A 26,434-nucleotide genomic window follows, 5' to 3' on the forward strand; every position below is an offset into this window, starting at 1 on the left:
TGTTATGTCGGGGCATCTTTTTTCCCAAAATCTAATTTTATATTTTATTTTTACTTTGTTTGTCTGAATATCTGAACTACTAGGCCACTTCGGTAAATATGTAAATTCATTATCTTGTTATTTGTTTAGATTGAATCGGGATTTCTTTCATTAATCAATATTTAGCTATTCTTAATGCTATAATTATACTTCTAATTGCTGTAGCCATCATACTATTTGAGATTCTGGTTGTAAAATTTCATATTTAATGAACACTTTCATCAGATTAATCATCTACCATAAGTGTAAAGTAATATAAACGGGCTAATACCTGCAGACAAGGACAGGTGTTTGACTTAATAATACTTAATGTGTTAGAGATAGTTACACAATACTGTTATAGTCTGTTGCATTGACTCAATCCCTCCAGACAAGGCCCGGTTACTGTCTCTACAGTACAAAGACTTCCTATTGTCCTGACGTGTGTCTGTGTTATAGATACTTACACAATACTGTTATAGTCTGTCGTACTGACTCAATTACTCCAGACAAGGCCCGGTTACTGACTCTACAGTACACAGACTTCCCATTGTCCTGACGTGTGTCTGTGTTAGAGATACTTACACAATACTGTTATAGTCTGTCGTACTGACTCAATCCCTCCAGACAAGGCCCGGTTACTGACTCTACAGTACACAGACTTCCCATTGTCCTGACGTGTGACACGGCGTGAGAGTGATGACGTCACGGTGTAGGTATCGGTAGAAGTGTCCAGTACCTTGACCTCCCCTGGATTAATTGACAGCCATGTTCCGCCAACATTCCACTCGATGTCAGCAGCAGGTCTACTTCCTACAGACTCGCAAACGATCTGAATATCTGTGTTTTCTACCGGTGATGAATAGGGTGATAGATGTGGTATATAAGGTTTTACTGGATTAAAAAAAACACAATTAAGTGTGTTTTAGTTTTATTGCGTGAAGAGATGGCAAAGAATTAAATTAGCATTCAGCCTGAAGATAACATTTCGTTTTAGGATATACATTTATTTAGAAATCTTTATTTGATTAATCATATGTTAGAAACTATAAGCACTAAATGATAATAATAATTATATAAATATTAGTCTTGACAAAGCCCTCAGACGACTATATAAAACAAACTGCAGGTCCGTCACGATTGCTTAAACAAACGGGAACCGGTTGTTCCAAATAGACGGAAACGGCCGAGGCTAGAGGAGTTTTTCATGTGTGCGCAAACCTATAAGGACAGCGTTAAACGTAGTTATCTGAACAGTCAATGGCCGGTTATTCAAAGAAGCAACAAACTTTACAATGATTTAGTTCAGCAAATATCTTTGAAGTTAGTTAATGACATTATTTTGCTTACCAAAGCGTACACATGCGGCATATCGAGATTTTATTGCTTTCATCAAACTTTCATATGTTAAGAACCTGAAAGGAGACTATGATTATGGTAATTTATGTGTAAGAGACTTAATTTCTAACAATATTAGGACAACGATGATATAATTATGCAACTATCAAACGATTTTTCTACTGACCGCGTCCAAGTGCGATTTCAGTACCATCGGGTTTCATTAGCTTCCCTATCCCAAACAAATTTGATATTTTCCTATGTTTACTTTGTGTGTTGCGTGCCTGTTAATTTCGGGATAAGGCCGCTAGCGAATGCCGATACTTTTGATCGATTATATTATTATTATTTGGATATTTTGAGTACAAATCTAGACCCTGTTGATGTATTGATGCTTAAGGACGTGCAGGTGTCCGGATTACATATTTATTGATGATAATGTTTATATTCCTTCTGTGACGTTTATACTGTTGATATAAGTATAGCTCGCCATTTATTAAATCTAGCCAGTATGAACGGAAACGGACACAATTCCATAGATAATTTATAACATATCAGGGTTAAGAGTTTTGAACAATAGAATTGAAAATAACGGCGGTATTCGCAATTCAGAAATAATTATAACTCATTACAATATACATGCTATTATAATTGCCCCTTTATTTTGCATTATTGATTTAAGTCTCACAACTTCGATGTTACGATTTCGAAACTTAAATTGGTCAGGTAAAGGTTCTTTTATTCAGGTCAACACAACTTAGGTTTTTTAGACCATCATCATCAGATTTTGCCCGTCATCCATGGTCCGTTCGTCGGTCTGTCCCTCCGCCCATCCACAAAGAATTATTATTATCGCTATTTCTCATAAAGTACTAAAGGAATAATTTCGCACATTTCATAATGAAGGTTCATCGTGGTGTATATTAAGCTTATTTCATATTAAGACTTATAAAACAGCTTGTCCGTCAGGAGGACATAATGGATTACAGTGTTTTATACATCATAGTATGATTCACTAAAAATGCAATCAATGCACCGCCATCCAACTTAATGTGTGTATAGGGAAAAACCAACTGAATGAAAAATACCTTCGAAATGGCCCCTGTTTATACAAGATTGAGCCCAGGATAGAATTTAAACCTGGCCGCAGATTGGCTGGCTAATTATGAATTTCATAAGTAGAAATGTTTTCTGACAGGTAATTATTTATAGATAACCATGATGTGAATTTGGAAATTCATATTGAGATTTAGGTTCAAAATATCAATTTTGACAATGAATAGGTAAAAACATTAGAATTTCTGGATTTTTTAGAGTTTGAGCAGAAGGACCCAAACTTTTTTTTTTATCTAGTGTTATAAGAAAACATAGACTTTAATTATAGAGCACAATAGCTTACTAATATTCCTTTGTTTTAATAATATATACCAAAACTTTAACAAAGTTTAACACTGTGGTCTATGTTAAATTATTTAGTTGGTTGTTCTCTATACAATGTGCCATCTCTGTTGAATTATTGTTGAAATGTCCCAACAAATATGTTTATAATTTTCGTTATAATTCTTGCTTTATTATACAAACAATATATTCATTCTAAAAACCACATACAGGATGTTTTGAAGCACCCTGTAAACGATACAGGGTGAAAACGTACTAAGTAAAGGGGTATATATATTTTTCTCATTGAAATATTATTACTTGAAGCCCCAAATACTTAAAAACGGCTTGGCGATATTTACTGGAATTTCAAATTATAAGGTAGAGTTATAATTTGTTTATTAGGATAGATTGATAATGCTGCTTTAGCTTGTTTTAAATGGTTTATGTATCAATCATATTATTCTATTAGATAATGTAAAAAGTCTTTCTTCGATGTTATCTAATAGAAAAGTGATATGGTGTGAATATTTAGCACACAACTTTATTAGTAGCAAGCGGAATGCCGTCATAATAATAATTATTCAAACAAGTGGTTATTTTCACACCATTTGCCTCAATTATGAGTTATTTGATTTACCGTCATAATTAGGAGCTAACATAATATATTAAAAAGCGAAAAGTTTAAAACAGGTTTACCATAGAAGAAATCAACGAGCTTACAGTATCAGAAATGCATACATATATACTTACGATCGAGGTATACCAATACACTGGTGGTCTGAGGGCTACTAAGGGCTGGACTACTGGACTGACATATGTACAAGCTTTTGTCATCGTTTCTGGTAAACATTTTAGTGTACTGGGCTTTGGTTCCCCACGTCACAAGTGTGGTATTATCCCTTATCCATGACACGGTTGAGGGGGGAGTTCCACCATGTGCGTTACATGTCAGCGTCAGATTAGCATCCTCCACTCCTCTTGTTATGTTTTGGCCGTCTAACATCACTGTGTTTTCTACTTCAGGGAAACGGGGCGTAACTATAATCAAAATATCGAATTATGTTGTCAAATTGTCTTATATCATAAATTACACTTACTGAGCCCATGTCACAAACCATAAATTGACATTAATGTAATCATGTTCATGCATAATTGGTTATATTCACTAAAGTAATATTTAACATACATTACTAATGTGTAGTACATCTTAATCAAAGATACTCATAGAGGAGGTAAAATTTCAAGCCAAAAAAGTGTTGTTTTTTATCAATTTATCTAGCACGAAACCATGTTTTACTTCAAGTTTGCCTACTGTGGTATGAAAAGTTATTAAACGTTTATATAATACCGTTGAAGTCATTATAAAACCATACTATAATTTCCATATTAATTGCAACATGGCTTTACCTGCATTTTCCCTAAGGGGAAAGTTTATGGTAAATTTTATTAGTGTGCCTCACGATTATCTTGGTTTCTTCTCGAACTCTAAGGTTCAGCTTGGAGTAACGGTACTTACCAGTACTCAGACCATTCCAAACTAGAATGTTACATGGATGTTTCTCATACGTATGTACCCTTCCGACACATGACAAACATTTATGTCGAAGGAATCAGAAAGAGTGAAAGAGTCATTGTATCAAAACCACTTAATCGATCGTGAAGAAATATAACTACCTTTTTGTTCTTTGGCTCGACGAACAGAGTATCGAGCGCGCTAGTAGAACCCCCATCGACCCTCTCCCACCCCTACCACCCCCCCGCTTCCTACGCCTCTGTATCTACATTGCCAAGTAAAACGACAAACGTTCTATAAAGCTTAAGGGTATTTGATGGAAATATGACAAGAAGTGAGAGGTATTTTCAACCGTTAGTTATGTATATATTATGCATGAATACAGGTGTACATGTACATTATAAAGCAAACATATACATAGGTCTACAATGTAAATGTAAGGTATATTTTTGCTTTGAATACATAAAATTACACATAAAATTTAGATACATAGTTAGGCTGATTATTTTAAGTAAATCAGATGGAAAAAGGTTATATAGCTAGTGATATGTAGGGGAATGTCCATTAGACGGATAGACATAAAACTAAGGATGTATAGGGAGTTAGACGGATATATATTATAACTAGGGCTATATAAGGAGTGTCCATTAGACGGATAGACATAAAACTAAGGATATATAGGGAATTAGACGGATATATATCATAACTAGGGCTATATTAGGAATGTCCATTCGACGGAAAAGACTATAACTAGAAATATATAGGGAATGTCCATTAGACGGATAGACATTATAACTAAGGATATACAATTTATAAGGAATATTGATATAATGATAAAAGAAATACACGTACTTACTTATTCCGCTAATATGCCTATATTACTAGTTTTTGTTCCCATTTTTCCCTTATTATAAACTCTATATATGAGGCAAAAAAAATAAGATTCCTAATAATATTGGCAGATTTAGCGGACTAGTACATAATATTATGACAAATGCTAATAAAATAATGGTAGAAGCAAGCATAAAACTATATGATATAATGAAAACTATTCTTTATGGCTGCAAAAACCTGTACAGTATAGGATTATTTACACTTAGAAACTCTTCACAAAACTTCTGCATAAATTTCAACGTTTATTAGATTTAACACAGTAATCAGGAACATGTAGTAGACAAATTTGTGTTTTCAGTCGATAGCAGATATGTCCATTAGACAGATGAGATTTCCTTCGATCGGATGTTTTGAATGTTCACGCATCGCGCATGCATATAGGGATTGTTTACACTCGCCGAAAGATAATAATATGAAATAGTGACTATGTCGTTTCTATTTATTTTCAGTTTTTTCTTCATTTTGAACAAAATGGTTATATAAACTTTTGAATTTTGTTATTAATACAAAGTACACAACTTTTAGAATTATTTTCAGTTTTATAATTCTTTTTATCTTTTATAACATGATTTTCAACGATTTAGTCCCTTTTAATACTATGCATGTATTTTTTTTAAATGTGTGACACGTTTATAGAATATGAATTATTATCATTATCATTATGTCCAAAGTAGTAAAATGTTGACAACATGCATGGATTTACTAAGAAACTTACTGTATAGTAAAAGATAATAAAAGATGCTTCTGTACCCGAAGACACATCTGTACTCCCTTATATCGGACAACTGCACGTCAGTGATCTGAAGAGCATAGTCACTGTCTCCCCACACCACATTAATTCTAGTCCTTGTTGACTCTGGAAGACTCGGGTTGATATCTGACCCGGACGTGTACAGAAATACCGTTGGAGAGGTAACGGACCATTCCGCTGGACCACCATTATAGCTGCATGGTAATGTTGCAGTCAAACCTCGTCCGGTGTAACCCACGTTTACTAACATACCACCTAGATTATGAAATAATAAATGTAACACTCCATACAAAGATAAAGTTGCGGGCTACGCTAACCAATGATTTAATGCAACAAGAGACCAAAGGCCACACAGCTCTAGACCAGAAGACTGTCTACAAAAGAAAGCTTGTCACAAAAATTAAAAGTTAACTCTGCAAAAAAAAAACCCAATAAATACAAATGCTGTACTCGACAATTACAGTGTGTTCTTATAATTCCTTTTATATCTACATGTTTAGGCATGGGAACTGGAATACAATAAATGCAATGTGATAACTAAGCATATTCTGTCATTAAACTTCATTTAAATCTGAATAGTTTTGATGCACAATCAGTATATACTAAATGTAATGTAACACTATCAATGCGATCACAAAATGTTTTAAAACCCTCGGCAAACACCGGGTTTTGCAACATCCTGTGACCTCAAGTTAGAATATCACTATCCTCTATGTGCACATATGAAATACATGTAGTCTTCTATCCCATAAAACGTTTTGACTATGTTTTGCTTAGGGGAACGGTCTGACTTCAATACAATCAACTTATTTTTATATTTGGTTACTTTGGTATAATTGTGTCGTTAGTAGACGGGGACGAATATGCATGTTAAACATAAAAGTTTTGTGTTCTATTGCGAACCTTAATACCCTTAACACAGACTACATGATATTTGTTTTCATTGTGCACCCATAAAACAGCACATACTACACATGTCTCTGTGAGTTTTACCTGGTTTATAAGCCATTAACAGTCTAACTGTTTCGTTAACTGTACACGTATAAATGCCCGTGCCATAGGCATAATATATATATATATATGTACAGAAAAAATAATCTTCACATTGTCCGGTGTAATAATATAGAAATAAATGCACAAACGACGAAGTCTTCGTTAAGACGTCATCATGTATTGTTGTTGTTATTGTTACCATGTAACTACAGTTGAGCATCTGAAGATAAAGTGAAAGCGCTAATGCTTAACGAAGACTTCGTCGTTTGTGCATTTTTTTTTCTATATATATTTATATGTATTCTATATACCTTGTACAATAACCATCTGTAGTCCCACTGTCCCGTCCACTGTACATGTATATACACCCGTGTCCTTGGCCCAGACCTGTGTTAACGTCAGTGTGTAACTACCTCCCGAGTGGTTAGCAGATATCCGTGGTATACTACCGCCATCCACACCATCCTCCACTGTGGTACCCGTAACCCAAAGGTGACCACCAGGTCCGGTCCAGGTCAGGTTTGTGGCCTGGTCATCCGCCGGACAGGTCAGTGTGACGGGGTTGGTGATCTGGACATACACAGGGGTTACTGTATTACCTACAACACGGACATTACACAGCAATTAATTTGTTATCATGAATATAAACATTTATAGCTTGAAATTACTGCGCCATTGTATTGCATAGTGTGTATTGCATGTGTATTGGTTGATAGTAAATCTTAATCACAATTATACGAATAGAGAGTGACTCTCTGGTGTTTTTGAAAGAAATCCATACTTATGACTATTAACGGCTCTCCTATATTGATGGTGCGAAACAATGTTCTTGTTTATAATAACAAGTCATTACTTACCTTGCACAATAACAATCGATATTGCTGAAATCCCAAAGAAATAGTTTAACATGGTGTTTTATCAGTGTGCATATAACTTTTATAACAAAATACTACAGCCGCATGTTTTATACCTGGGCGCTTATTTAAAATCTTTTTCAAAATCAATTGAACTGATTGTAGAGATTTATAACCCTTACATATGCCTTTCCTACGGGACACATCCTTCTTTTCCTAATTTAATATGTCAGTATCTGAAATCTAATATTAAAATAATTCGGAACTGCAGGTAATATTTCAACTATGTAAGTGTATCCTTATTGACTAAAAACGGAAACAAATTATAAGGACAAGAGTCCGATAATGAATGAACAACAAAAAAAAAAAGAAAGTGTGTTATGTATGAAACAATGGCTTTCCATATCTATCACAATACAAACAATGGATCAGGTAAGTGCTGGATAGTTACGTATTATTTCCCTGTTTGTTTTTAACAATTAATATAAGCTGATGTTTTATTCTTTTCTGACTATGTCTACAGTTCGCATTTCGTCTATACTTTCGTGGAACAACAAGTACTATTATAAAAAAAAGTAGAAAAAGTCAAGCAGAAATCAATACAACGATTATTGCACATATTTCGAACGTTTTCAGGCATTTAGCACTATGCAAACAAACTTACGCAATATTAAATTGATTTATTACGCTGTCCTTCTTGAAAAATAACTTATATCAAACAACACTTACGACTTTAAATGTAGGAATCTGTCGTGTCATAAATATTCAAAACATGTTTAACAACACGGTTGTGATAAAGCAAGAACATCAAGGTAAATTTAAAATTATGTTTTTGTTTCATTTCTATAGATTCCGCCCCAATATTTGCAGACATAATAGTACGTATCAATATTTTGCGGTAAAAATATGACCGGGCATTATCTGGAACAAAAATTATGTACTTACCAATCAATTGACATTATCATCACATGCGGCATAACCATGGCATAAACATATGATTGTTTTGTATGATACGAAAATCACATCGTCTGCTGTAGTAAATTGCACATAAATTGATGACAACTAAAACAAATCTTGTACAAATCATATAATTTACTAATTATTTATATTTATCTTCAAAGCTAGATAAGCTATACTAACTTGAAAAGTGTTTGTTTTATCTTTTATATTTTGTATGAATTGATCAGACATGATGACATAAAAAATAAAAACCGCTTTTTGGATCATTGCCATATAAATGTCTATGAAGTATATATGATTAAATAAACAGTTCATACATTCATACACATGTTATTATGTTATACACATCATTTGTATTCAACAACGCAAAGGTTCTAGATATGCTTACTCAAATTTGCACTTTCTTCTATATATCAAGAAATACTTAGATGTAACTATACTCATATGCCATTCGATGTTGTGTAAATGTTGTTTGATGTTTTGGGTGATGTTCACGTATGATAACGCTAATTGGAACGCCGATGGAATTGATTTACGCTGACAACTGTTAGCAGTTCAACAGTTTTAATGAGGCTTAATTTCGCGTCATGTGTATTAATTGAGAAAGGAATCGAGCTGTCAGTGATAATTGTTCATTTAAAAAAAAAAAAAAAAACAAAAAAAAAACAAAAAAAAACAGGGTAACATTGGAGCAGTGTTCTGGTGGAGCATACAGCGACAGAGGGTAGACATATTAAACTCAACTGCTTGATATAGCGAGAGCTAATTATGAATATGTATTTGTTTTATTGATAAATATTCATAATTTATGATATGTATAATTTTAATACAATTCTGAAAGGTAATAAAAATGCGAATTTCATCGTTTCTATAATTGTTATATGCAATAAATGATAATGTGGTTATTGAAATAATATTTTACAAATGTATGGAGCTTAAACCGTTAATGATATTTTCATTGATACTTGTGAGTATATTTTGAAAATTTAGAATTAGCAATTATATATTATAATCTAGAATAATTATATCCACCACTACAACATGAAAATGTGTTCATTACAATAGTTAATCTTTGAATTATTGGGGAACTACGTATTTCCAGGGGTTGTGATACTTAATTATATAACCCGCCTTATTATGTTTCCCATGCTACTGGATAGATACCACAACAAATACATTTTCAATAATCGATGGTCACGAAAGTTGTATGAGATCATTGTACTTATTTTTACTATTTTGAGCGTTGTCATGGATACATATCTTGAAAGTGTCATTTCCTTACTTGATGTACACAAATATAATACGATAATGCATATAGTCATTAACTTTTACACAATGTTATCGATTTCTTCTTATTGTGAACTATACAACGTATACATGTATATCATTGTAAGGCAGTCGATATAAGTAAAACAAACTAAGATACAAATTGTAAACGGGAATGACAGTGAACAATTTTGTATTATGTATAGTTACAACACAACAAACCGTCATCTCTCCATGCGTTTTAACACACTTTAAAGTGGTGTCTGCGTTACAAGTACCAAAGGAAATCATATATCAGTATTTATTGAATACACAACGGCCCGTCTAGTCATAAAGTTATTTTCAGCAGACAGATAGTTACAGATTTGTGGCACAACGATCCGGACAGGACAAATATGTGTCTGAAAATCTGTTTCACGGAGATTTGTCTGTTAATCCTTGCGGTTTCCTGTCACAAATCAGGTAGGCATATTCCTTGTAAAAAATGTTATGTCTGGCATATCTATAATTGTATTTCGTCATTAACAAATGAATTAATTCTGATAAAAACAAACACCGATGCGATCTAGTTAAGTAGCTGAAAGCAATATGATAGGCGTATATATCACTGGTTTTTGTTTCCAATTGTGACTTCGTCATGCATGTAAGATATTTTAAAACTAGTGTAAACGTCTATTTAAACAAAAAATCTGCATTTCAAAGAATAACCACGTCGAATTGAGTAAAACAATCAGTAAAATCCGTCATTTAGTCATTACATCGAGGAATACTGACGTCACGGCATTGCTTACTGACCGGGGAGTTCTTGACTATCATGCGAGCTAGGTGCTATAACATATAGTCCTTTATTCATATTTAAGCTGTGTGATTCATTCATTCTTTGATGATGTCACCCAACGCATCCAACCAGGTGATACTTTCTTATGTATTTATATATATGTATGGTTAGAATATGATATCCTACTAAGATACTGGTATAAAATTGTAGACCTAACTGTCGTACTTCTAGATCAATAAATCATATTAAATAGATACATGTACACATGATTATAATGGAGGCTAATTTCGCATTGTTGCCTCGTGGCGAAGTGTAAGTCAACGCAACACCTTCGCAGTAATGGGGATGTATAAATTATCAATTTACATTTCCATCTAAAATATCAAAAGCCGCTTCTGCTAAAATATGTACATTTAAACTGTTTTTTTTTAATTTTGCAAATACCATCGCAGAATGTAAGAAAGACAGACACAACAATAACAACGCCAAACCGTTTTTATGATTGTTTAATTACTTGATTAATCACGCACGTCCAAAAAGGTAGGAATACCTTGATGCATTGGGATTATAATAATATGACCCTTTGATTTCTTGTCATGTTGATGGTCCTTTGTTCCGTCTCCATTTACCTCCACTCAATAACCATAATTGTGTCAACAATCATATAATAATGTATTTCAGTTGTAGATGCAACACGCTTCTGATACAAACTGCATGCTGAATTAATTATGTGTATTTTGCTAAATAACTTTGTTGCTTTGGAATAGTTAACATCAACTGTTTTGAATTAAAGGTGCTGTATCCCTGACGGGATCGTCTGAGTACGCTATCCCCGGGACTGAGTTTACACTGACATGTGATGTACCAGAGGAGGCCAATATTGTCCGGTTTTACCGCCGTCCTAACGTCGCTGTCCCAGTAGGTAGTGTACAAGTAGGTGGTGGTCAATGTTACAACACTATAGCCAGCCCAGCCGTCCTCTGTACAGCGGATGTGTGTTCCTGTGTAACGTCTGGAGGTAACCTTGGTACAGTGTTCCGGTGGATCATACAGCCACAGACGGGAGACCAGGGATCTGTGTGGTTCTGTAGACGTACCAACCTTAACCTACCTAACACAGACCTGGACAGTGATAACTATACACTCCACCTGGCAGGTAATGGACACAGTGCTATATTTTATCAAAACAAAAAAGATAAAATGAAAGAACAAAGAAACCAAGAGAGACGCTTATTATTTTTAATTTGAAATATCACAAGAAAATTATAGCGAAAACGATGTTATAAGTTTAGATTATTTTATATTCGGATTGAATACATGCATCATAGATCATAGGCAGAAGATATATGGAGTTCAGTGTATACTTCTAGGATGATATGTTACAACACAAATGGCGACCAGAACACAAAAGTAGATACATATTATCACAACAACATGTTTCAGCTATGTATTCACCCGTTATGAGAAATTATTACCATCCATAAATATAATGTTTGTTATGAAATGCACAAGAATATACATTTAGCATATCACTAATACATATAAAGAGAATCAAAATATACCCTTTTCAATGTTTTGGTAATTATTCAGTATCATTAGCATTGTACTGAGGGGTATATCAATATTGAGTGTAATGTTATAAATTCTATATAGTGTCCAAAGACAATAATTATTATGCATATTAATCATATAATTTGCCTGGTGTCCTGTGATTTCGCCCGTGTAATACTTTGGGTATGTCACTAGTGTAAGATGACCTGGAGCGATTTCTAATGGCTAAAAATTCATTGTGATGTCAAGACAGAAACATTAAAATAACGCCAGGAAAAATGACGTGACGTCAGGCTTTCGGGGACGGCGTGACAACATGGCAGTCTTAGCTGGATTTTCGCAATACATTTGACATTGGATTCTTTGACATTTAATTTTTTGTAGTTATGTGATAAAAACTTTCTTAAATGTGAGTTTATTTCATATGAGATTTTATAAAAGTCGTCTCGAAGGCTCGAAAAAATAAAAACTTCTTTGACTCGATGAATACAATCACATATGAAACGAACAATCATATAAGATTCTAGAATTATATAGTAAAACAAAGACTTAATATTATTCAAAATATATTGAAGATGGTCCAAGTACATCGGTTGCCCTGTCTCCGCCGGACACTGCCTACACTATGACAGAGGGTGACACGTTACCGGACATCACCTGTGCAGCGGACTGTAGACCTGGCTGCACCTTTGTCTGGACACGACCGGACAACACCAACTTTACTGTGTCACCTGTGTTGTCACTGGGACAACTGGACAGATCCGAACATGGGATGTACAGATGTACTGCTAGGAATGTTGTGGGAGAGTCAAGTATTGGAAATAGTGTAATAGTACAATGTGAGTAAAATATTATTTATATGACTGACTGTAAATATACATTTACATATACTATTTTTAAGACGGGGGATAATTAAACTGCAGTCTTAATATATCAGGACTTAATCAAATGTGTTTTTACATCCAAAAACATATTCAAACGTTTTACATATCTATTTTAGACGGCCCAGGTACTTCCCTAGCCCTGTCTCCGCCGGACACTACCTACACCAGGACAGAGGGTGACACGTTACCGGACATCACCTGTACAGCGGACTGTAGACCTGACTGTACCTTTGTCTGGACACGACCGGACAACACCAACTTTACTGTGTCACCTGTGTTGTCACTGGGACAACTGGACAGATCAGAACACGGGACGTACAAATGTACTGCTAGGAATATTGTGGGAGAGTCAAGTATTGGAAATAGTGTAATAGTACACTGTGAGTAAAATATTATGTATATGACTGACTGTAAATATACATTTACATATACTATTTTTAGACGGAGGATAATTAAACTGCAGTCTTAATATATCAGGAGTTCATCAAATGTGTTTATACATCCAAAAACATATTCAAACGTTTTACATATCTATTTTAGACGGCCCCGGTATCTCAGTAGCCCTGTCCCCGCCTGACACTACCTACACCAGGACAGAGGGTGACACGTTACCGGACATCACCTGTACAGCGGACTGTAGACCTGACTGTACCTTTGTCTGGACACGACCGGACAACACCAACTTTACTGTGTCATCTGTGTTGTCACTGGGACAACTGGATAGATCAGACTACGGGAAATACAAATGCATTGCTACAAATCTAGTCGGAGAGTCGAGCACTACTTTAAATATCCATATTACATGTTAGTATCTTTTATTTTATAATACTTTTTATTTATTTACTATTAGTATGCCTATTTGATTCAACGTTCATTAAAAAATATTTAGATTAGTATACATTTGGCTGATTTTATGATGCATAATTCCACTTTATTTCTATTTACACTTCATATACTCTGAATTCATTTATTTTCGATGGTCTCAAATTCGATGAATATATAATTTCCGTTGAACGTGCATAACATACAGTCGAAAACACAGACAACACTGTCCACTGAACTGTGTAATCACTAAGCGGAACTAAGCGCTACCACATAACTCAGTTACAATCACAATCTAAAGCCGGTAATCAACTAATGTTTCACAGATGTTCCATGAAAAAAATATCGTGTCAGCGTTAATAGTTTTATGATAAACTCAATCTAATATTTCTTGGAAGAAATAGACTATCAAATCATGAACACTATCTTTGTTTGAACAATACCTTTCCACTGGAGCTTTGATGTTTTTATCGTATTACATGAAAAAGATTTGATGAACGAAATCCAACAAAGTTAAAAAAAATTATGATTTCACAGTATGCTTTTTCTTTCTTGAATATATATATGTATGTAATAATTTAAAAGCGGTATTGTCGTGAATTTACGCACCATATCATCTGTCCACGTCGCATCGAAAAGCAAAGGTACGTGTTTTTGTTTTTATTCCTTTTGATTGTTGAATACCTGTAATTTGTTCTACGTGATATTAAAAAAATAAATATTGATGTTCGTTCATTGAATATCGTATATTCATCTAATACGGACAGGTTGAGAGGGCACTATTGTCTTATAGTATCGTCGAGGGATTAATTAGTGCCCACACAACCAGGCCCTAATGGATTAAGTACATCACTGTGATTATGACACCTTTTTCATTTTATTGTAACAGAAACACAGAAATACCTCGCAAAGATATCTTCATTTCCACATGTCGTTGTGAATATATTTATAATTGTTGCAAGAAGTAAATGTTTCCTTCAACAAGATTCAGTTTAATGATTTTGTAAAGTAGATGCATATAGAAGTAGTGAGTTGTCATCTGCAGTAAAGCAAAACTTGTTTATTTGGTTCCCCGTACACCGCAGCCTGTTCGCCATCTTGACGTCTTGGTCTAACACGATACTGACGTCAAAATCGATTCACGTCGAATCGCCTCTTCAATATTTCTAATAACCCCGATCGGAATCAAGTATTCTGTCACGTGATGTTTGTATTAAGCATATCACCATATTCTATATTTTAAGACTTAAATATATGTACTGAACATGGTATTTAATATACTAACAATTATACATTTAAAAACAATACGTGGAATCTTATTGAGGAATCTAAGGAAGGTAGCTTCGAGAGATATCACTGATAAATCCCGTTCGTTCACCAGGAAATTATTAATTTACCTCGTCTAGACTCAAGTGTGGGCTAAGGGACGAAAGAGTAGTGATTGTTCGGAAACCAAGTGAAGGCATAAAATGAAAAACAGAGTTTATTATACTCGAAAGTATGTAATTATCAAAGGTTTTCAGTTTAGAGCTCTATGGTTTACCCCCTCGCCGTCTTTTGTTAAATCAGGGTAAAATAATTGCTATATCCTTCGATGTATTAAATTGATAATATTTTATGTGATTAAAGCTGCTTGGTTACTATGTCTTCATTAATTCTTTGTACATATTATGAACAATCTCCTTCTTATGCAATAGCAATAAACATTCCGTCTTGTTCAAATAATTTACTGTTGTCTGTCTGTATTTTTCAAGAGCGCCATGCAATACCTAATGTGTTGTTGTATCTCATTGCAAGTTATTACATATTTTTATGGCGACAATAAAAGTGTAAATGAGTCAGTATAAATTTGAGGATTCGGAAAAAGAGTTATGGCCCTTCACTGAGTAAGTGGGCTCTGGAAATATTTATTGGAGATGACCATCTAAAGTTCACACAAAAGTCAGAGAATATAATCAGAAGAACCTGGTAATGTTTGATATAACTTGCATCTACATTATTGATTAAACTCATCAGACATTAAATACTTGGCAGGCTGTATTATATAAATTATTTCAATGTCTATCTACTGGGTGATAATCATAATGGTATGTATATTTATGAAGGTGTTTTTTTAATTGATTCTTTTCCTGGTAAACAAAGAACCTGCTTTTTATACAAAATCATCTTTGAGATGCATTACTTGATCAAATAATTCTTAGTTAATTGGGCGTTGTTTCGTTTGCGATTTTTTTCTTGGCCATCATTCAGGTGTCATCATTCGATTTTATTCCACTGAATCCCCATTAACATACATGGACTAGTTATATAATGAGTATTTGGTTGTTTCCCATGAAAATGTACAACGGTATATGGTATTCTCTTTTCCAGATTGAATATAAAACGTAAATTGGATGTGCACACAACAGTCAATTCTATTGCGTAATAGAGGAGAACGTGGACAATGCAGTGACTAATGCTAAAGACAATTTATAGCTGCATTGTTTTCTCTGTGACTTTGGAGACAACACCAGCCCGGGTGGTAATATGACTCTTCACGTTATATTGCAATGTGTTTGATCTGTCAATGTATATTTTGTTGTACTTTTCCATTTAGTGTCGTGGATACGACAAGCGTTATAGAATGAGGTTGTATCAGCGAAGGAAGATCAGCATGAGACAGGGAACAGGTGTATCATTTTTTTATATGGCTGTTATTGCTTTGTCGTTTCTTGAATCAGGTATGAATTAGCATAGCTAATGTTATTAATTTGCCAATACGATTTAACAATCGGGTATTACTGATTTATTTGTGTATAGCTTGCAGAAATAAATTGTTCAAAATGTTAGAATATATATATGTATACATAAGGGTGGATCAATTCACTTTCGGCCACTTAGCTCCGCACCCCTGCTCCCGTTTTACCAAAACGTTGCAAATCAAGAAGAAGAAAAGGTATTATTTGCAGGGGTTGATCGGTTGATTGGTCAAGTTAAGTACGATTTGCTGCGTGTGTGAATGTTTGTACATATCACACTATTTTATTTTATTCGACTTTATATCACTTCATTGTCAATTATTTATAAATCATCGAAAATGATCTTTTAGAAAATTGGTTTAAAGCAGTTTTTTAAACAGAAAGTTTAGGGTTATAAATGCTACCCACTGCATATAATAAATCATTCGTTTTTATGTAGAAACTTGGTTTGTACCAGCTATCCATATGTGGTTATTTTTTTTGGCAAGGTCAATCCTTTGATATTTCATTAAATCGTAACGCTGTACGAAATCAGCCATTACGGATATATATGCACATTGGAACAATCAATACAGTAGTAGAATTGACTGGGCCATATGGAACAACTGGAATCTGTTTTGCACCTATTGGAGGTGTCCCTGGAGGATGCACAGCCGGTCTAACACAAGATCTAACAACAGGGGTTACTACATTCAGTATCGCTTCAGTGTCGAGAGATACAGATCAAGGTGTGTGGTCAGGTATTCACGGAACTGAACAGGGATTCATTAACATTACAGTGTTAAGTAAGTATATATTAACTATACGAATAAGTGAGATCATCATGTGTATATTGTATATAGGTTTAATTTGAATTTCCTGTTGAAATTTAACTGCTGATGATTTAATATATACAACACAGCACTCATTAATCGATCAATATTCATTTCGTTATTTTTTCTTTATTTTGTAAGTCATCATAATGAAAACGGTTCTGCTCCATCCTCTACACATGTATCTTAGATAACTTAAATTTTTTGTGGATTAGTTACCTCAGTTCATCATTGCTGATAACCACATATTGTTTGATTAAAGCCATTCCATCACTAGATGTACGCCAACCAACACCAGGATCCACCATAATGTTGTCATCCACTCCCAATACGGAAACTTTGACCACTGCTGTGACATGTGCTTATCCACAAGTCTTACTGGACTTAGTGTTTAAGGTAAGCAGATGGAATTTAAATGTATTGGCAATACATGTACATGATTATAAGGCTTTTAGAAAATAATTTATTGTTTGACGTTATCGACATTATCCATTGGAATGATGTTTATACCGCTGTTTATGATTCAGCTCCAAGGAGGAGGTTCAACTGTAAGTATGTTATCGTCAACATACACATGTACCTCCACTGGTAACACCGGATGTAGTGACACAGACGCCAACAGTTACACCTGTACCATTACCCCACAGTACGAGACAGATCTAGTAGCTGGGACTACGTACAATATACAAGTTACAGTCAATCTAGACGGACAGTACCAATCTATAGGATTGAACGACACCATCACCGATACAGATTTCACAGTACAAAGTTAGTGTAGTTTATTATTGCTGACATTTCATGAGTATATGTATATACATATACATGTACTTTCCATGTTTAATTTATATATATATATATTGAAAATTATCCACATTCAATTGATATTCAATATTCAAACTTCATTAGAAGTCACAAAATGTCTGATCATTTGAATAAAACTGATACCGAGATCATTGCCCCAGGTTAGTGTAGTTTATTATTGTTTAATATATGCCGACATTTCATATGTATATGTATAAACATATATATTTAGTTTCATGTTTTATTGATATATAGGTGTAAAAACTATCCACATTCAATATATATTCAATATCAAAATTCAATAGAAGTATCAGAAGGTCTGATAATCTTGCTGGCGTTATCGAAGTAGTGAATTCTGATATTGTCATATATATCTTAACTACCTGTATGAATAGGAATCAACATGTTTAACATTGAACATATAAAAAATAACGCTTGTATTCACATGAAGCTAATGATGATTACATTGTAACTGAAGGTATGCTTATGACCTATTACCGCCATGTGTTTTATCATATGTTTTCTATCTTGGTCAAAATCTGAAGCGAGATTGATAAAACAAATACGGTGATATAAATATGATGGGGTATATAAGTCGACGTATAATACATTTTCTGTGTTGATTTTATTAGTTAAGAGGCGAACGCATCTGTACCTTTTATAATTTATATGACGTTTGTCATTATCATTATACAGGACCAGCGGTATAATTGGATTGTCATCAAGATGTGATATGGCACAGCTGTAAGGTCTTGAGTAATTGGCAAAGAAGCGACAGAGGGAGATCGACCTCAGCGTTTGGAGTTGCAGTTATTTACAAAATAAAATTTTCACTTTGATTTTTAATTTTTGTCTTTGAAAATCTAGTGAAAAATAAAGTCTTAATAGCACAACGGTTTAAAATTAACAGATGTAATTGAGATTGAGCAAATGATTGTATATTTACGTCTAGCGTCGAAAAGTAAATTGAATAAAACAAAAACGTAATTGGATATATATAGTTTGTCGTGTATTTTTATGTTAAAGGAACAATGATACGGCGCGGCATTTTAAAGAAATTAATCAAAATACCATCGTATTTATATAAGAAGGGCTGACGTATTGTAGACCACCTCTGACGCTGCAAAGAGGATAAGTACTAGTAGTTAAAGCATACAACATATATTATCATCTGTTTAACTAATAATTTTAATATTGGATTGAACATATGCGTTATGTTGAAAACACCAAGGAAAACAACATAAACCATATATTTCTCTATATTACTTATTGCCAAACACAATATTGAAAAATCAAAATCAGATACATCAAATAAGTAAAAAAAACACATCGCACATCGTACATAGCACACAGTGTATGGAAATCTGCTGTCATCAAGCATGGATTTGAGAAAATTAGATTTGTAACTATGCAAATAGTAGTTGAACATTTCATAAAAAAATGCTAGAATTTAGTTTTGATACTATGAAGATATTATACTTTGAACGATTTATAATGTTCAGAGATTTTCAAGAAGAAATAATTAGAAAGATAATTGACACATAATCGATTACATTTCGACATCGTGCTCCCCGATGCAGAAGATGGAAATGACTCGTATGATGTTTTGAATAGACATTCTACTAACTCAGATTGGAAACACCAGGAGAAAATTCTACAGGTAAACGCTAGGGACTAATATTCAATGTTACTGATGTCATCTTCTCTCCCAGCGTCTCGTCCGCGTTCTGGATCACACACCTGGCCACGTTACCGTTCTGGTACCTGTCAGTTGTAGTACCACATTTGCATATATAACCCCCGTTACTTCAGCCTACAATTATAAATCACACTTTAATTGATAACAACAAACCACATATTGTGAACGAAACACATAACTAACTAATTTATCTAAGAGACATTTACTGTGTCACGCCTCTTTCTAAATGAATCGTATATGTAATGCATTTTAATTTAATTAACTAAAAACAAAGCTGTTTAACATATTTATAAAATCGCTCATGTTTCCAGTCGGTTTATAAATACGTACATGTACGTTGTACACCAATCAATGCATATCTATACTTAAATTAACCATACGGCATATGCATACATGTATCGATGCAAAAGTTGTTCTCATATGTGCCCATAAGGCCTAAACGCATACATTAAACCGCCTACCCGGGTATACTACGACAATGCCCTATTAGTTGAACCGGGAAGTTATTATCTACAGTAACCGTGTGTATAACAGAACGATGAATGTGGGTGTATATTAGATAAGCTAGAACACCGCGTGGAAAACAACTCTTTTATCATACTGTAAATTTTGCACATTTTTTTTCTTTCAAAATAGGACTATAACTTCTAATTTTTGAAAAGTTTTCCCTTTCTATACTCAGTATGTCTTTTTATATTTTTACAAAAATGTCCTTCAAATAATGATTATATGTGTCCTCCTGTAATTATTATCATTATTATTATAAAATATCCTTCAAATAATGATTTTATCTCCTTCTATATTTATCATAATTATTATTATTTAATTACACAAACAATCCAACTTACTATGCAGTATTACTGTAACAATAAGTATTGTTATTATGTGTGAATGTTGAATATAGCTGTATGAAAGATGCAGAGAGTGGTGCAAGTTAAGGTGAATATGGTGTTCCTTATGATTAAATGTGTTTGGTTTTTTCCCGGAATATTAGAATGAAACGGAATGAAAGTCTCCCTTCGGACTATTTTATGTAAGTTTCTTTAAAACAAACTTTAAAATCCCTTAACTCGTCCTAGTTGATACTAGATGGTGCATGGCTTATGCATGGTGACGTTGACATTTTGATGTTAGTTGTGTTGTGTTACCTGTCATACTGTTTTTGCATGCAGTGTAGAATTAAATCATTAAATATGTTTTTGTTATTTCTGATCTTATATTATACATCTGATTGTTTATTACAGACTTGCATATTATTTAGAGTACGGGCTGAATTATAACTACATCTAATAGCAATGCTTATCATAACGAAGTTATTTTTTACATTTCAAAAGGTTAGAATATACACGCTGGGGTGTACACCCTTGAATATAAGTTTGATGTAAATTGATATAACACTCGTACATTTAAGTATGTTTCTATTTATAGCTCTGTTTATACCATTGAACGGAATGTTGACCAGGAAGTACAGTGTACAGTATGAACACATATATGTGTAATATTTACAGACAATATAAGTATTTAACGGTTTCAAGAAATGACATCAAAGTTCTCATTATGGATCACGTTGTTTCATCTAACAATATCAACAGGTTAGTACATGTATACATACATTCAGGAAAATTCATATAACAATCATAACACTACTTGTGGTACTTATAGTTAAAATCACAGACGATTGTATAACATATCATAATGAGAGTTTTTTTTAAATAAAGATATGTTATTTTTAAATCATCATACTCTCGTCAGGGCGTTCACTTGTCTATTATACCGAACAACAAATTTCCTCTCGTCACAATACATAAATTGCATATTTTAGTGTTAACACATGCAGTAAGGCATATCGCCGACAAACTTGTTTGCTTAGGCCCATTATATTTTTCAGCATAATGCAAGTCCCTCTAGCACCTTATTTAGATTTCACCGCTATTTCCCTTTAATTTCCACACACAAATTTAACTCCCGTTATGGCAATACGATTATAAAAAAAATACTAAATGTTGTCCCATGATAGAGTTGAGAATCTTATATAGCGATATGTCTTCATTAAAAATGCCGTAGTTAATCAGGATTGTAGCAATGACGGGGGAATACCAGGGGATACAACCATGTATTGACCGAAATCAAAATGCTATAATTGTTTTATTATTTTTCTGGATTTTTTACATTTTGAAATGAGTGTGAAACTAAATGAGCATCGCATTGTAAATTTTGCTTCGTGATGAGAGTTACAATCCTATTAATTTGTAACAAGAATAATTCAAAAAACAACATATGAAAAACAGTATCAATTTATGCACTTCAAGCTTTTATTACATGGACCCGGTGCATGCGTGTTTATAAATTCCATACATGTACATGTACTACTCCATTATACATGTAGCTCCATGTCGGACACAGTCAATTAAATGTATAGTTTGTTCTCCGTTGAAATAATACACTTCGACGTCAAACATAAATTAACAGATTCAGATTGACATTACGATACATTATCTTATGTTTAGTACTCCATTCCGTAAAATAAAAATCGTATACATACAGTAGGATTAGCCTAGGCCTAATGTTGTAAGTAGTTAGCATAGGTGGAATTTTAAAAATAAATATCAAACGTATTCACTATTCAATGGCTCCTAATGCTTAATGAATGTTATTCGATTATTTCCTACTCTCCTATCATGTTTATATTGAAACTTTGAAAGCCTTAAATTGTAGTCACCAGCTGGAAGTCATCATCATCTTTGTTAGAAACCGAAACAATCAACGTCGTCTGTCACATTTTGTGTCACGCTTCAAACTCAGGTCATCAACGCGTTTGTTTCAAAGCGCCAGGAACACGAAGCGTTTTGGTAACGTAGACGATAACGTTATCTAAAACTAACCGTGCAATATACTTTTTCTATAAACTACTTCCGGAAAAATCGTGTAATATATAATTTTTATCGGTGATCACGTGGCGTGTTTTTGACCAATGAGAAGTGACAAAAAATCCAGAAAAATAAGAATATTTATATTTCTAATTTGCATTTTTGTCAAAGATGTACATATTTGAACAAAATGAAGTAAAACTTAATGCATAATGATCATAAATGTTTAGTTTGTAGAATGATCATAAAAACATAATCGGCCTTTAACCATCATTGATACTCCAGGGATGACTATAACTGACGTACTATCAACCCTGGACTATGTCATCGTAAAACTAGAGGGAAAAAACCTGACCAACCACAGACCTGCAAAGACTTTTGTTAACGATTACAGAGACAGCTAACACAACTTCAAAGACACAGTTAACTACATTGTACTGGTATTCGATTCTTTTTATGCACATAAAAAGGTCTGCATTACATGTGTGATCTGTAGCTTTCGATTTCGCTATGAAAGCACCAGGATATAACGTCGATGATGGTAATCCCTGGCATAACGAGGATGCGATTTAACATACGCTTTCTAAATGACATAAATCTAAATTCAATATCCCATTTTTAGATGTGTGTTGTATATATAAAAAATTAATACACATGTGTTAATCAATGTTGTATAAACGTTTTGATGTTTTGGGTCATGTTATTCTGGAAGAAAGCTACCCATGTGAGATGGTATTTATGACATTATGATTTATGAACTTTCAAGAATATTAGCAGATTGTGTTTAATAGAAAAAAATCGTGAATATTTATCAAATGACTCTCATGCATGCACTCTTCATGAAGTTTTATGAATCCATTAAACACTCATGATTGTTCATGATCAATGTGTCAATTATTATTTATAAAATTTTATGCATAACTGATGTTCATTAAAATTCTTCAAAATAAATGATGTTTTCCATTCATTTTTAAGAACTCATGAATTATTCTTAACATGAAATTTCATTCAGTTTAATGAATTTTAGTGAATATCCACTGAATTCACATGACTTGTCTCATGACCACGCGAGTCACATGACTTCTATATATATATATTTCCCGCCAAAACAGTCACTATCCAAAATGGCTGCAGCATTGTGGAAGTGGAAACATTATTCATCTTAAAATGGAAGTTTTGGCACATTAGTGAAAGGATTATCCCATTCTTGAATTTCTTTAAACACAGATGAACACTTTCAGTAAGTTTTGATTTATATGCAGTTCTTTTCCAACAGGACATTGTTGCACACTGATGTTGCTATAGTGATTATGTACAGATATTGCTTTGTGAAATTTTGTCAAATGTTATTGAATTAAATTTTCCCTATAAACCATCATGCTTTACAATTATCTTATTGGAATATTATTATGAAATTGATTGCTGCATATCCCTGAAAACAGATTTTCTTAGTACTTATTTGTGACAGTATGATAACATAATGATCACAGTAAACTGTTGGTGAGTTCATGTTAAAATCTTCTGATGTTGCATTATATATGGATACCTATTTCATAAGAATTTGTTTCATCAGATATTGAATTTCCATTGGATTAATTGAAAATTGCAATCCTGACAATTGTGAACACAACACGCAGACGTGACTCAACTTCATGAATATTCATGAATTATTTCAGTTCATGAATTTTCAAATATTCATGAACTTTTTATGAATTTTCATTAATGGATTTTTCATGAATGTTAATTATTTCTCGAATAAAAGTGATTGATTCATGAATATATATGATATTATAAATAAAAGAGATCCATGAATGTTCATGAATTCATGAATGAAAGGATTGATGAATGTTCCAGAAATATTTTCCTAAATTAGTCAAGAAGTTTTTAGTTCATGAAAATATTCATGAATAATTGAAGAATATTTATTAGTTTTATTCTTGAATTTTCTAGAATTGTTCATGAATATCCATGAATTATTCATCACCTTCTCGCTGGGGTAGTTTGAATGCCAATTTAAGTTTTTAGATATACATGACTAAATCACATTATGTTTACTTTCGTCAACATTAAAGCAAATTGAATGAACATTAATTTCGCGAAACTCGTAAATTGTCACTGATAATTGTTCACTTAAATAAATGTAAAAAATAGATGGAATCTTATAATCAAGATGCTGCCACCCTGACGGGATCATCTGAGTTCGCCGTCCCCGGGGTTAAGCTTACACTGACGTGTGATGTACCAGAGGAGGCCACCCTTGTTACATTTTACCGCCGTCCTGACGTCACTTCTCCAATAGGTAGTATACAAGTAGGCGTGTGGTCAATGTTACAACGTACAAGTCAGTCCAGCCACCCCCTGTCCAGCGGATGTGTGTTCCTGTGTAACGTCTGGAGGTAACCTTGGTACAGTGTTCCGGTGGATCATACAGCCACAGACGGGAGACCAGGGATCTGTGTGGTTCTGTAGCCGTACCAACCGTAACCTACCTAACCAAACACTGGACAGTGATAACTATACACTCAACGTAGCAGGTAACAAACACAGTGCCATATGTTGTTAGCATGAATGAAAGTAGAAAGGTAACAAGAGAGACACTTAATTATCTTTTTTTTAAATACTAGAAATATGGTTTTTTTTTATCTATTTCATATTTGCATTTGATATAATATTTGCATTTTCTCAAATGAATGCACCCATATATGAAAACATGCTTTTGCTGTTGGATACTAGTATTGGTAAGTAAAAACTCATAGATACGTATTTTTCTTATATTTCATCTAGACTATACATTTCCCGACGGCATCAAATCGGTAAATCACTGTCCCATATTGACAGATGAAGTTACCAAAGCAATCTTAAAGTAGAATTTCCATTACATCATGTTTGTATTTTTTTCTAACGTCTCTATCAGTTTCCAAAGTAATCGAAAACTGCTACCGTTATAAAAATAAAGAATATTACATAAATGACTATGTGGTATGAAAATTATGACACGAGACATTATGACATTATCGACAGATATCTGACAGACTGATAGAAACATAAAGAGTTCATAAAAGCGGAACCAGGCACACTCAATGGCCTATCCTACAAAACTATCATAGAAAAGTCAGATTTAAATAAGATTACATCTTACCTTTCTAGTGGCACAAAACATCCCATTATCCTACGTCAAAATATGTGGTTTAAAATATAATATGAATCACTTTGTCCTCTTTGCCTCTCGCGGAATAAAATTCCATCATCAGCTAGGCCTAAATCACCTCAGCAGCGTCCTTCCCCAAGCGCTGATTCGGAACCACATCACTACTATTGTAGGGTATCTACATTGCGCGATATTAACTGTCACATCGAGAGATATAATGTTTAAATGTTTTGAAATATATGTTATTTAGTAGATTTTTACATATTATTGCTAAAATAAAGTTTGATGTGGTATAAAATGTATTTTTGATTATTTTATTCATGATACCATGAGGAACTATATAATATCTGGAAAATATCCGTTGTTC

At 33.5% G+C, this 26,434-nt stretch overlaps 3 protein-coding genes across 3 annotated transcripts; 2 read left to right on the forward strand and 1 right to left on the reverse strand.

Moving 5' to 3' along the window:
- Positions 1-75: 75 nt before the first annotated feature.
- On the reverse strand, positions 76-7,502 carry LOC138320179 (hemicentin-2-like; the record flags this gene model as incomplete). The annotated part of the gene is made up of 4 exons (XM_069263222.1): positions 76-912; positions 3,487-3,774; positions 5,859-6,149; positions 7,199-7,502. Coding segments are annotated over 4 exons (1,206 nt in total), but the record flags the coding sequence as incomplete, so codon positions are not given.
- A 5,362-nt stretch (positions 7,503-12,864) lies between these two features.
- Positions 12,865-13,989, forward strand: LOC138320180 (peroxidasin-like; the record flags this gene model as incomplete). Its single annotated transcript, XM_069263223.1, has 3 exons — positions 12,865-13,135; positions 13,297-13,560; positions 13,721-13,989. Coding segments are annotated over 3 exons (804 nt in total), but the record flags the coding sequence as incomplete, so codon positions are not given.
- A 3,209-nt stretch (positions 13,990-17,198) lies between these two features.
- On the forward strand, positions 17,199-18,325 carry LOC138320181 (uncharacterized). The gene is made up of 3 exons (XM_069263224.1): positions 17,199-17,525; positions 17,815-17,948; positions 18,080-18,325. Exons 1-3 carry the CDS (start codon positions 17,291-17,293, stop codon positions 18,323-18,325), a joined length of 615 nt encoding a protein of 204 aa, XP_069119325.1. The 5' UTR covers positions 17,199-17,290.
- The last annotated feature ends 8,109 nt before the right edge of the window (positions 18,326-26,434 follow it).

Source organism: Argopecten irradians, chromosome 3, assembly GCF_041381155.1.
Source record: "Argopecten irradians isolate NY chromosome 3, Ai_NY, whole genome shotgun sequence".
Classification (NCBI taxonomy): Eukaryota; Metazoa; Mollusca; class Bivalvia; order Pectinida; family Pectinidae; genus Argopecten; species Argopecten irradians.

Bases quoted from the DNA above. Each gene is read 5' to 3' on its own strand.
- LOC138320181 (XM_069263224.1), top strand. From the start codon at position 17,291: ATGCACATTGGAACAATCAATACAGTAGTAGAATTGACTGGGCCATAT. The intron at 17,526-17,814 runs GTAAGTATATAT...GTTTGATTAAAG, and splicing joins CATTAACATTACAGTGTTAA to CCATTCCATCACTAGATGTA. The intron at 17,949-18,079 runs GTAAGCAGATGG...TTTATGATTCAG, and splicing joins TACTGGACTTAGTGTTTAAG to CTCCAAGGAGGAGGTTCAAC.